Raw genomic sequence first — 13,335 nt, forward strand, 5'->3', positions numbered from 1 at the left:
CAGTGGTATCCAACTCAGAAGTCAAGAAAACATTAGAAGGAGTGATGAGTCCAAAGGTTACCTTCATCAGATAACCTACAGAGAATGTCCTTCTTTCAACAAAACCCATCTGCAAACATAAAAAGTGGGATCGTAAATCCACGTGGCTCTTCCATTCAGAAGATCTCACGGAAAGAAGCCAGTCTGACAGCATGAGTTAGAGTCGCCATACAACTCCAAAATTAAGATTTTAGCTAAATTCTCTCCACCTGGGATAGAATTCCTGTCACTGCTCTGGATATGAGTACGTGTGTCTTTCGTTATGAGGGGTAGAAACATAAGAGGCGGACATGACTGCCTCTCAGCCTATTTTTAAATGTTGGCTCATTTCACAGCTGCTGGCATAGCTTCGTTCAGTGATTTAAGTCTCGCTCCTCTGGCCATAGTGAATCACATCTGTGTTTGTACAGCATTTCTCCTTTCTTCCATTCACTGAATGTATCTCTGCCTGTGAGCGTGTACGTTTACTCTGCTCTGCGTAATTTTCAGGTGATGAGGTTTGATCTGAGCAGTAGAAATTAGAAAATATATACTGGAAACATATCTGTAAGGGCACATGTTTCATGCACCTATGCCAACTTGAGTATGTCCTAAACATGTACACGCATAATCGGGTTACACTGGACGGTGTGGTTTAATCATGAACGTGATCCTCCCACTCGCCAACCACTACCAAGTCTACTGAACAAAAGAACTAGCCCACCGTTGATGTATATCCAAAATTCAGGAACACACAGAAAGGGCTCTTAATGTGTGCCAAAAAGAGCTTTTCCCTCCCAAGCCAATTGTGAATATACTGAAATGGACTGACTTGACATAAAAACGTACGACCAAGACATTCTCCATACTGAAGTAGGCAGTTTATTAGGCGCCTAATGTCCATGTTTAGAACGTGAACATGGGTGGACATGCATTTGTCTCATTTTGTGGATCTTACATGCTTGTAATCTTCAGTCAGCTGGGCCTTTGATTCTACTTGTCAGTAATTGACAGTTAGCTCAATGTGAGTAAATGATAAACATAGAACGATACGTAAGCCGTAGCAAGAGATCCCACCCAATACCATCTACCTTTTGTTTTTCAAAAATCCTATCACAACTCTCTCCTATAAAGAATAAATTTCAGAGCAAGGCATTTAATGCGCCTCTCTGAAAAAAATAAAGACGTTTCTATCATTTCAGAGCAGTGAAATGTCCAACTATGGCTGAAAAGTACACCCTGAGAATTAAATGATTTTAACAAACCCACTGAGGTTTATAAAGCTGCGTTAACCTAACGTCGGTAAAAGGGACACGAGGCACAGGCACGAACGTCCCTGCTCACTTCGCCGTGCAATTCTCCAAGGAGGCCGTGTTATAAACATCCTCGTTCTCGTCAATGCTCGAGGCGTCTGTGGCTTCGGGGTCACTCACCACGATGCCCACAGAAGAGAGACTGGTGAGGAAGGCATGCATCCGCTGCGCATAAATGTCCCTAATGTTAAAGTAAGGGAGCTCGTGACACTTCTCTGGTGGGTCCTCACTACACTGGTCCACTTCAATGTCCTTTTGCTTCTGGTAGTACTTGGAAAACTTGTTGAAGATAATGGTGATGGGAAGGGCCACCACCAAGATGCCACAGATGATGCACGTGCTGGCGATAAGCTTCCCAGCCAAGGTGACTGGGTGGGTGTCTCCGTAGCCCACAGTCGTCATGCTGATGGTGGCCCACCACCAGCAGACAGGGATGCTGGTGAGGCTGGACGTGTGGTCATCTTTCTCCACAGAGTAGATAAGCACGGAAAAGATGGAAATGCCCACCGATAGGAAGAGAAGCAGCAGCCCAACTTCGTGGTAGCTGTGCCTCAGTGTGGCACCGAGAGACCGGAGTCCTACCGAGTGCCGGGCCAGCTTGAGGATGCGGAAAATCCTCATGAGCCTGAGGATCTGGACCACCTTGCCCATGTTTTCAATGTCCTCACTCTCTTCCTTCTTGGTGTCTACAGCCAACGTGGCATAAAAGGGAATAATGGAGATGAAGTCGATTATGTTCAGGGGGTTTTTCCAGAATTTCTTTTGACAGGGAGCAGCAACCAGCCGGACGGCCAGCTCGACGGTGAACCACGCGATGCACGCGATCTCGACGCCTTCCAGCACGGGGTCGTCCACCTCCCCGTCCTCGTTCTGGAACTCCGACATGCTGTGGATGCACATGGCCACGATGGAGGCCAGCACCACGCTCAGGGAGGAGATGGCGATGAGCTTGGCCGACAGGCAGTAGGCTGGGTTTTCCGTGCGAATCCAGATCTTCTTCCGGAGCTGACCGAATCGCAGCTTGTCAAACTTCTCCAGCTCCTTCTCGAACAGAGACGACTCTTCGAACGAGGAGTCAGTACTCACATCGTTGCTTTTCTGGTCCCAGTCCTTCTCGTGGTTTTCCTCCTTGAGCTCGTGGTAGCGATTACTGCAGCAGGAATCGAGGAAGAGCTCGTTGATGCCCCAGTACTCGATCTCCTGGCAGAACGAGAACACGCACAGCTCCTCCATGACGTGCAGCTTCCCCGTGTAATAAAAGTTCAAAACGTATCTGAACAGGGAGGGGTTCCGATCAAAATAGTACTCTTTATCGGCCACGCTGTAGTCATCACACAGTTCCAGGATGGCCTCTTCCGAGTGGCAGCTGAGCAGCTTCCCGAGTCTGGTGTGAGGAAAGCGCAGGAGGGTGCTCTGGTCGATGGACTGTTTAAAGCCCCCCACGTTCAAGTTGACAAGTTCCTTGTCTTGTCCAGGGCGATGGAAAATCTCACCAAACACCATGGTGGATACAGGCGGCGGAGAGCTGGCTGGGAAGGGAGATGGAGTTCACGCTGGACCTGGAAGGAACATAAGACGGCATTTAGCCCTGTCCCATGCAGCCAGCCGTGCCAAGCTTATTTTTAAACTGCCCTTTCCAGGATGATGGGCTACATTAAAAGCAAAACAGGAAACAGGAAAAAAAAAAAGAATACGCTATCCCCTTTTTGATTAGAAGAGAATCGACACAAAACAGGTTTTTGGTTTTCGTTTTTTAAAAAAATGGGTTTATATATCCATTTTTTGGAAAAAGACTGCCATCTAAATTTTATGAACCCCAATTCCTATTTCTCTATTTTTTAGTCATCCAACATTACCTCCCACTCCCCCAAAAGCAATGCATTTGGGATCACTTACACAATACAAGCATCTCCAGTTTTAACCACGAGGCTTCTTCATTTGGAAATGCTCAATTCAGACGTGACAGGCTACTTGCTGCCCGGCTTGGAGCTCATCTCTCCTGGCCCCTAGGGCTTGGTCGTGCACCCTCAGGAACAGCTCTGTCCTCTGCTCTGCACCTCGTCCACAACCCACACATCCCTGGGGGCTCAGCTCAGCTCTTACAAAAGGTGTAGGTTTCCTCTTACGCTCCAGGGTTTCACTCTGTTTAGAAAAAGCCCTATTCCCCACGTTTCGATGTGGACAATCAAAAGGATATAATTATCTCCCTGTCCCTAAGTATCTTAAAAGATATAGTTACACTTCATGGGATGGGATTTCAGGTACATCCACAAGGGAAGAAACTGACTTAGGGAACCTTTTCAAGTTAACTGCACTATCAGTTTCCTGACACGAACAGGCTCCTCTGCCACCTCCTCCCTCCCTTCACAGTTTCCCACACGCTCCCAATCTATGACACCCAAGTCTATACCGGCCCAGCACGCACAGGCTATTTTATTCTTGACGCTAACCAAGATGTACCAGAACCATTTCTCAGAGAGAAAAATAATAGATTTTGACCATCATCCAATAGAATGACGCTTCCTCAGAGCCAATGATGCAAATAAAAGAAAGGTAGGAAACTGTCATATACTAAGTTCCAACCGAGTACTAGTAGATGTTTTGTTTTTATTACGTCTTTTAATCCTTCCAGTACTATAAGGTAGGTGTATAGGAAAACAGATACTCAGAGAAGTTGAGTAGAGCCATGATTTAAACCCAAGTTGGATTAACCCCCAAGCCCATGCTATTTCCACTACACACATCCCCCCCATCCCTTCCTATTTTTTTCCTTATTATAATCTAATAACCCAATGTGGGAAGTGTTATAACAGAAATGAGTCAAGCATCTTTGGCTTTATTGAGAGAAGAACAATGACCTCTGTCTGGAGAAGCTTCATGGCAGAGGTTCTATTCAGGTCAAATGTTAAAGGTTTAAGCAGAGCTGAGCAAAGAGGGAAAAGGACATTCCCAACCGAGGGTATCAAAAGGTGGGCACAAGCCAGACTGTAAAAAGACTTGTGTATCAACCTAAAGAGTCTGGAGTTGATCCTGTAGGTAAGACCACTAAATCATCTTAATCAATAAGTGGGCGTGGCTATATTTGTGGCTGTAACTTGGAAAGACCCCACTGACAGCAGGAGGGAAGACTGCTGGTAGGAATGGCTGGAGTCAAGGAGGTAGGGCTTCAATAGAATAGGTGAGAGGACCCAAACTCATACAGCAGTGGTGTATATAAAGTGACAAATTCAAAAGTTTATGAAGTGGAATTGACAGCACTTGGTGGTTGACTGGAAGGAAAAGATAAGGAAGTGGAAAGTCAAAAGGAGGATGTGTTTTCTACTCTGCATTAGTGGGTGACATCATTAGAGGAAACACAAAGGTCAAGTAGGAATTTCTTGCCCTTATGTTTATGGAAAGCCCAATCTGTCGGCGAGACGAGAGATTCCTCCTCTGAAAAGGACACCCCGGAGGACACACCCTGAAAACACAGCCCTCTGCCATCCACCCTAGGAGGAAGCCTAGTGTCATAAGGAATACATGGCCGTTTGCTCTGGACTCACCAGCACTGAATGTGTTCCCATGAACCCAGAGACCTCAGCCTGGCATGGCAAGAAGCTTCATAGATTCGCTGACCTCTTTAAAAGACTTGATTTTTTTCTGCCTCTGCTTTCTATTTTTAGTTAGAGATCTTCTCTGAAGGGCTTAAATCAGAGCTTACGGCTTGGTCCAAATATTTATGGAACCTCTGAAAGCAGGCTTATGCTCGTGGCAAGTAGGGTAGTAAAATGTTCCAAGGAACTAGTTTTAGCTAAGCTAGTGTTAAGGCTTGAATGGACATTATCTCCTGGTGGATTATTTTTTATCTCCTTGGCTCTCCTGGAAACCCACCACGGTAGAAAGCCACTGTCTGCCTTCATGATACTACCTGCTCAAGTCAGTCTCAATCAGAGACTGTGCCGTCCACTTCCTAACCGTTTCACAGTCACTTCTCCAAAGAACAATGTTATCAACCATAATATCCGTCTTCTTGCTCTGTCCTCCTTGCTTTGTATTGACTCCATGCCAGTAAAAGAGAGCCCGTTCTGAGGTCCACTCATTCCTCAAAGTCTACTCACAGAAGCAACACACATCATAAAACCAGGGATCTCTTGTTGTGGGTCTTTCAGAAGAAAGAAAAAGGAAAGCATCTCTGGATCAGATCAAATGCTTCAGCTCAGAGGGCAAGATGAGATTCTCTGCGTCACGGCGGCCAGAGTACAGTGTTGATTTCTTTGGCTGTGTCTGGCCCATAGCAGCCTATGGAGGGCAGGCAAAAAGAAGACGCCCACCTTTACAGACTGTAGCAAGGTTCCCTTACATACAGCTAGTCCCTGGCCAATTACAAACAGTCCTTACATCCTTTGCTCCTCACTATTACTTTGGGATTTTGCAGATGAGGAAGCAGGATCAGAAGAGATGAATGGGCATCATGCAGCTATTAAGGGTTAGAGCAGAACCCAAGCCAGGGCTCCTTAGGCAACCCCTCTGCTCTACAGCATGCTGGCTCACACATCCAAAGTGGCATAAGAAAAGCAGATACTGAACATCACTATTCACAAGATTCCTATATTCAGGCCAGCATTTATTTAACAGCCATCATTTACTCCCATTCAGAAAATAGTTGCTGCATCAAAGGTATATCTATATATATTCAATATATATTTATATATAGTACATATTTTATATATGAAGTTATATGTAAATGTACATATAAAGAGATGTATATTATATACACATACACCCACACTTAGTGTGAACCATATATATATATATATATATTTATATTTAACTGTGCACACACTAAATAAAAACATGGGTCAATTCCTCTATAAGTGAGACAAATGTCTCTAATTGTGACTAAAAATATAGAAAAAAATAACCCAAAAATTTTTGATTACATAAAAGTAAAAGTTTTGGTATGGAAAAACATGCCATAAGCAATGTTAAAAAAGAGAATACGGAAAAAAAAAAAAAAGAGAATACGGGAAAAAATATTTGCCACTTACATCACAGACAAGTGGTTAATATACCTAGCATGTAAAAAGCTGTAGACAGAGAAGAAAAAAGAGAACAACAATATAGAAAAACGGACCAGGTATGAACAGACAGTTCACAGAAAAAAATGCAAATGGGTCTTAAAACAGGAAAAAAAAAAATGTTCTACGTTGCTCATAGTAAGATAAATGCACATTAAACTTACGGTGCAGTATCATATCCAATACCAAAATGGAAAAAAAAATCCAAAAATTGGACTACATACTCTATTATCAAGTATATGGGGAAGCAAACACTTTCACAGACTGGGAATACAAATGAAAGGGAATCTTATGAAGGGGAATTTGGACATATCTAGCAAAACTGCCCACAAAATAGGAGAAAATATTGCAAATCATATATCTGATAGGGGTCTAGTATCCAGAATAGGATTTTAAAAAAAACCTCTTACAACTCAACAGTAAAAAGACAAATGGGCAAAGGATTTTCTAGACATTTCTCCAAAGATATATAAATGACCAAAAAGTACATGAAAAGATGGGCTTCCCTGGTGGCGCAGTGGTTGAGAGTCCGCCTGCCGATGCAGGGGACGTGGGTTCGTGCCCCGGTCCGCGAAGATCCCGCATGCCGCGGAGCGGCTGGGCCCGGGAGCCGTGGGCCGTGGCTGCTGGGTCTGCATGTCCGGAGCCTGTGCTCTGCAGCGGGTGAGGCCGCAACAGCGAGAGGCCCGCGTACCGCAAAAAAAAAAGTACATGAAAAGGTGCTCAATATCATTAGTCATTAGGAAAATACAAGTCAAAATCACAATGAAATACCACTTCACACTACTAGGATGGTTATAATCAAAAAGTAATAATAATACAATATTGTATTGTGTTATAATACAATAACTGTTCGTGAGGATGTGGAGAAATTGGAAGCCTCAAGCATTCTGGGTAGCCGTTTTGGAAAACAGTGAAAGAATGATCGAATTAAAATCTCACCATTTTGCAACTCATAATGAAATAACGGATCTGGGCAATGATCATAAATGGCTGCTAAAACCCAGATAAAAAGATGATGGGGAGCTTCCTAACTGGTAGATCAGAGGACCAATACCTGAACCCGCTGATCAAGCCTGGTGTAACAATAAGAGACAACAAGATAGGATGTGCCTCCTGATGGAAATATATACACAATTCTGAACTATACCAGCCCCCAAAACGTCAGACCTGAATTTGATCTAACCTCTAGATCTAACAATTGAAGTAAAATAGAGACTTCAGAGCAACATGTTCAAAGACACTATAGGGATGCAATCAGCAAAAACCAGACTGTGGGAAATTATACAGGACAAATGACATGGATCAAACACATGACATATCAAATAATCCAGCATGTGGCTCTGTATGGATACTGACTTGAGTTAGCCAAATGCTTTTAAAAATACATATGAAGGGCTTCCCTGGTGGCGCAGTGTTTGGGAGTCCGCCTGCCGATGCAGGGGACACGGGTTCGTGCCCCGGTCCGGGAAGATCCCACATGCCACGGAGCGGCTGGGCCCGTGAGCCATGGCTGCGGAGCCTGCGCGTCCGGAGCCCGTGCTCCGCAACGGGAAAGGCCGCGGCAGTGAGAGGCCCGCGTACCGGGAAAAAAAAAAAAAAACATATGAAAATCAGGGACATATGAATGCTAAACTAGACACTTGATGACATAAAATAATAACTGTCAGTTTTTCAATGTGCTAATGGTATTGTAGTTATGCTCTCAAAAAGAATCTTTATCTTTTGGAAATATACACTAAGATCTATGGATAAAATTATACTACATTTAGGATTCATTTCAAAATAATCCATTGATGTGGGGTTGGGGGGGACAGGGTGGAGGCACTGTCATACAAGATGGCCATGAATTAATAATTACGACAATCGTTGCAGCTGAGTGATGGGTACAGAGGAGGTTAATGCATTATTCTATTTTTGTACATGTTAAAATTCTCCATCAACAATGTTTTGAGAAAAATTTACTAAGCACCTTTTTGAGCCATGCGCTGTGGTAAATGCTTTCACATACACTATTGTGCGCCTTTTAACTACCAGAATCTCAAGCAGTACCTCAGTGTAAGTATCCCTGAATGACTGAATCATTTCATTTAATTCTCCCACAGTCCTAAGGGGTAGATCCTATACCCCATGTTGCAAACAGGGAAATCTGAGGCTCATAGTTTAGCCAACATTATACAGCTTTTACAGGGCAAACTCTTTCCAGTATGCCTCAAATATGAGTATTTAATTTTTTTTAAGTGGGAGGAAGGAGGGACTGGTTGATCTTCAATTTTACATATTTTATCAGTCATCCTCATTAATGAATGCTAGATTCTTTGGTAGGAGATTTGGTACTAGCGTGCCAAGGACACATGTGGTCTCAAATCAGGCACATCTGTGGGTCCCAAAGGCATCTGGCCGCAAGGTAGGAAAATCAAATGCTATTTTCATTCTCTTCCCCAAGAAGAGCTTCGGTTCATTGTATCAATCCTCCTGCCTGCTATCAACCCAAATCACTCATGGTGAGAACACCATATACTGTATGTGGCCACCTTGTTCCTCTTGGTATTTGTAAGACTGAAAAGAAAGAACAGATGTCAAAAATCCAAGATATTCTCTGGCAGCTTAAAAGAAAACCCACATTGATCCACTTCTCTCCAAGTGGCACCCATAAAGCCTTTCCAAAGCCATTAACCTCTTACCGCTCTCCTTGCCTCATGCTTTCAAAATCATTTTAAAAATACTCTCAGAACTGTGTCTTTTCAAGGGTGAGACATATACATGCACACATGTGCGTGAGTGGCTTTGATAATGCACTTGATTTGCTCAGAAAAGTAACAAAAGCAAAACAAATACAAGCCACTTGTACTTGCTTTATTGGGCAGAACCACTTTTTAAAATCAATTCCATAAAAGTAAACAGAAAACCTTGATTCTTTTTTCCTTCCCACTTGTCCAAAATCTACATTAGTCCTATCATGAAATCCAAAAAAAAAGGGGGGGGGGGCATTTTTCTGCATTAATGCTGCCATCTTTTTGGAACGTTCTTCTGAAAGAGCTGTATTTCATTCTATTAAATTTAAAAGAAAAATAATTTATGTTTTTAAAAAGGGTAGGTCATACTAAATTGTATTTCTGGCCATGCCATATGAGAATATTCCAAGTAAAACTAAACAAATGTAAACAGACTTGAAAATCTAAATTCAATCCACACCCAAGTATTGAGCATCCTCTCACCAGGAACCTTCCCTGGTGATGATTTTCTCCTACAGCAAGCTCCCCGTGCACTGGGGTGGGTAACGTGTAAGGAAAAGAAAATCAGAAGTCAATGTGGGGCCATAGAGGAGCAGAGAGTATAATGAAATGTCAATGGCATTGCACGGTCCACCCTGACTGTGAATTTGGAAATGGAAATGCTAGTGGTCCTTGATTCAGGCCTTTGTGAATCAGAGCGTTTTTACAGCAGCTAAAACAGCACAATCCTGAGAAAGAAACAGCTGTTTATGAGACATTTAGGAGGACACGTCCAGAGCCAGAGTACAGGACACACAAAACTTCAAAGAGCTTGCTGGATTTTAGTCTTTGTTTCCAGAGATCAGCGTTTCCTGGGCATCCTGAGCCTTCTACATGGAGCCTATCCCCCCAGGAGCCTTCCAAACGGTTCTTCCCAGCCCAGTGAGGAAGCCTGGATATAAAGTGTGATTCCCACTGGCCAAATAAACGGCAAGGAAACTCCCTCCTGGTTTATTCCACACCTGACATGTTCCAACAGCATTAAGTGCAGCTGACAACACACCAGTGGCATAGGTCCCAGGTCGCCCTAATTCAGAACATTCATCACCTAAACCCAACTTTTAAATGTTGAATTGAAAGAAATGAACCCACCAGGTCCACTTATCTGTGCTGAACTATAGAAGCAACGAAAGAATAGAGAAAAACGTCAAGATTTTGAAAACTTGTGCTTGAGTTGCCACTCCCCAGCTACATGACCTTGGGTGGGAGATTCTTGATCGACAAAAGATGATGTACACGCCTTGATGATACAATAACAAATGCAAACGTCTTTTGAAAACACAAAGCATAAGATACATGTAAAACCTTATTCCAAAAATAAGACATTAAGGTAACAGTATCCCTACCTCCCCTTTCCTGCCCCTACTTACTCCCTTCCCTCTCTTGCCCCCTCCACCTGGACCAGTCATATTAGAGTGGTACTTATTCCCTCTGGACTCTATTTAGTGTGGCCAATCCCCTCTGGAAACTCCAGGGAGCCCTGTAATCCACGCAGCTCATCTCCAAGCAGGAAGGCTGCTCGGAGGGCTGATTCCGTGAGACAAAAAGCCAGAAATCTCTCCTATTTGTAAAAAGCAAAGAACCCCAGGTGAAAGATTTTCAACCAGAAACAGGAAAAATGTGGACTTTGCCCCAAGAGGGGAGCCTTAACTCTGCAGTAGCTCCATCTGAGTCACAGCTCCACCTGAGTCATGTTACATGGAGGGACGCACATACAAACGGCTGTCAGAGTGACATTCTGGTGTCCAGAAGAGGGAGTACTGGAGCCTTTGAACGCACCTACGCCAAATTAATAGTTCACCCCTGCCCCTGCTTGCCGGCTCTGCTCACCTTTTCCCACAGCCCTGCAGGTGCATTTTTATTTGAGCCCCTACCACAAGGGATTATAGTGTTTTTACAGTTCTCTGTCCTCCACAAGTCTGACCACGGCTGTCACTAGACTCCAAGCTCTTCTGCAGAGGGGACCATGTCTCGTCATCTCCACAGCCCCTTATGCTAATTGCTGTCCACCGTCTAGCGAAAGACACTTTTATCTGGAAGAATTAGCAAAAACTATCACTGTTTTTGTGAAAGGATCTAGATCAGGCATGGTGAAATGAAATGCTTCCAGTGGCCAAACAAGTAAGTTACACAAGTGAAGTGGTCAGGCTGGGGACTGTGGTGAACCACCCATGCTTGTCTAAGTGGCAAAGGCTACTCAGCACCAGAGTCCTTTGTGGGAACAGAGGGCCAGTCCAGCTGTATCTTACAGTGTTCCCGGAAAACCCAGAAATCCTGCTTTTTACGTGGTATATCTCAACTGTAATTAGAATTGATCCAAAAAGTTTTTAACATTATGTGGCTCAAACAAAAATGTACCCCCGGGCCAGGCACTGCCAATAAGCCCTCAATCTGTGACCTGAGTGATATTCTTACCAACCCCAGGTCTACGCACCGATTTCAAGCCAGACTGACTCAAATGGACACAAATGGAACCTTGTCACAATAACAGTAGTGTCACTCCCTCAAGTCTGAACTACAAACAACAGAAGGGGGTGAGCCACAAAGACAACAGAATCTTCCATAGTTGACCTGCCATGTCCCCCAGGACAACTGCAGCCCCATCCTTCCAGGCTGGCACTCTCCCTTCCTCCCTTAGTCATCTGCCCCAACTGCCCAGTGGATTTTACAGTCGGAAGAGTCTCCCTGATGTCTGACTTTCATTTCTGTCACTGCACTGTAAGGTTTGTTCTCCCCTTCCTCTGATAAGTAATGGTGTCAGAGAAAACGTCAGAGAGGCAGCGCTTACCCTTGTGGTGTTGATGTCACACACTCTGCCCTCATCCTGCCCGGTGGAATGTCCATCGTCATCCAAGAAGCTCCGCCCTTCTTCCTTCACTGGAAAGTGTGGTGCACAGAGGCATTTAGTGGCCAAAAAGAAGAGAAGAATCCTGTTCTCTGGTTGTACTGGCCAAGGCGGTCGCTGGGAAATCACTCTCACCTGCAGAAGAAAGCATGAGTCAAGTTGTAACTCCAAGGGGAAAACACATACAAGAAGTTTTATCTCAGACTCATTGTTCTGGGTGTTTTACTGATTAGACCCATATCTTAGAGCCCCATCTAACTCTCAGGAACCCATCACTCCCACTGGACACGTGGCTACAGAGACATCAGGAAGGGATTCACAACCACTTTCAGGCCCCAGGACTCTCAGACCTTGACTGGAGGGGACACGTGGGACATCTCCACTGACCCCAAGGCCGAGAAAATATCCAAGGATAAAACAAGGCACTAGAATTAGGACTGCAGTCACCTCCCACGCAGCTTCTTCTAGGAGCATTATTTTAGCTAATTCATAATATTAGCTAATTCATCAAGGATATACTTATAAACCTCTAAATGAGTACCTTTAATCCACATTAGAGACCAAGTTCTGAGTGTGACTGTGCTGACAGAATGAATACTGCCGCTCTAATTTGAAATCAATAGGTTTCGAAGGCTGGCCAAATTCCATTTTGCTTCATTTGGCCATTGTCATATTTCACAGACCAGAAATGACTACAGGTGTTAGATCAAAGTTCTCTAGTTGTGTGTGTGTGTGTGTGTGTGTGTGTGTGTGTGTGTGTGTGTGTGTGATGTATGGGGGAGAATTAAGTTTGTATCAAAACAAATATAAGGACAAATTTCAATTTTTCGCTCTGAAAAAAGTTAAAGAAAGTAAAAAAAAACCTTCAATTCCCAACAAGGTAAGCCTTGCCTCCCGGTGGCGCATTCTCATAGATTTATACTAGTATCTAAGCATCTATCCATTGATTTTCACGTTTTCCAATCAATGCTAGGTTCAAAGGGGAGGAGGAGAAGATAAAGAAGAAAAGATTGATTCTGAGCTGCAGAAAGAACTGAAGGCAGTGCCTCCAGCTATGTCAGTTATTACAAACTTTCATTATACTTGAAGCCCTGCCCAGCCTTATCCAGGGCACTGGGATCACAAGACGCAGTGCCTGCCCTCAACCTACCCCGGGAGCCCACAGACCCCAAACCAAACAACAAACAAGTGGAGGCGGCCTACCGACACCCAGGGGGCCTTGAGAGGGAGCAAAGCAGGAACGGTTTCCAAGCCGGTCCCAACAGTGGCCAGAGCAACCCTTCAGTGAATTTCCAGCACTAATAGAGATGATAATGAGGAAGGATCTG

General features: G+C 44.1%; 1 protein-coding gene across 3 annotated transcripts in view; it reads right to left on the reverse strand.

The window, feature by feature from the left end:
- Positions 1-912: 912 nt before the first annotated feature.
- The window catches only part of KCNS3 (potassium voltage-gated channel modifier subfamily S member 3), a 35,531-nt gene continuing 23,108 nt past the window's right edge, over positions 913-13,335 (reverse strand). For 2 of the 3 annotated variants that reach the window (XM_079941026.1, XM_079941025.1), the window contains exons 2-3: positions 11,951-12,142; positions 913-2,890 (exon numbers count right to left, since the gene is read on the reverse strand). In XM_079941026.1, coding sequence (XP_079797152.1) covers positions 1,359-2,834 — 1,476 coding nt within the window. In that variant the 5' untranslated portion in view covers positions 2,835-2,890; positions 11,951-12,142 and the 3' untranslated portion in view covers positions 913-1,358. Of the gene's footprint in view, positions 2,891-3,227; positions 3,333-11,950; positions 12,143-13,335 lie in introns of those variants that run through there. The other variant, XM_079941027.1, reaches the window with a different exon arrangement.

Source organism: Stenella coeruleoalba (assembly GCF_951394435.1).
Source record: "Stenella coeruleoalba genome assembly, chromosome: 13".
Lineage (NCBI taxonomy): Eukaryota > Metazoa > Chordata > Mammalia > Artiodactyla > Delphinidae > Stenella > Stenella coeruleoalba.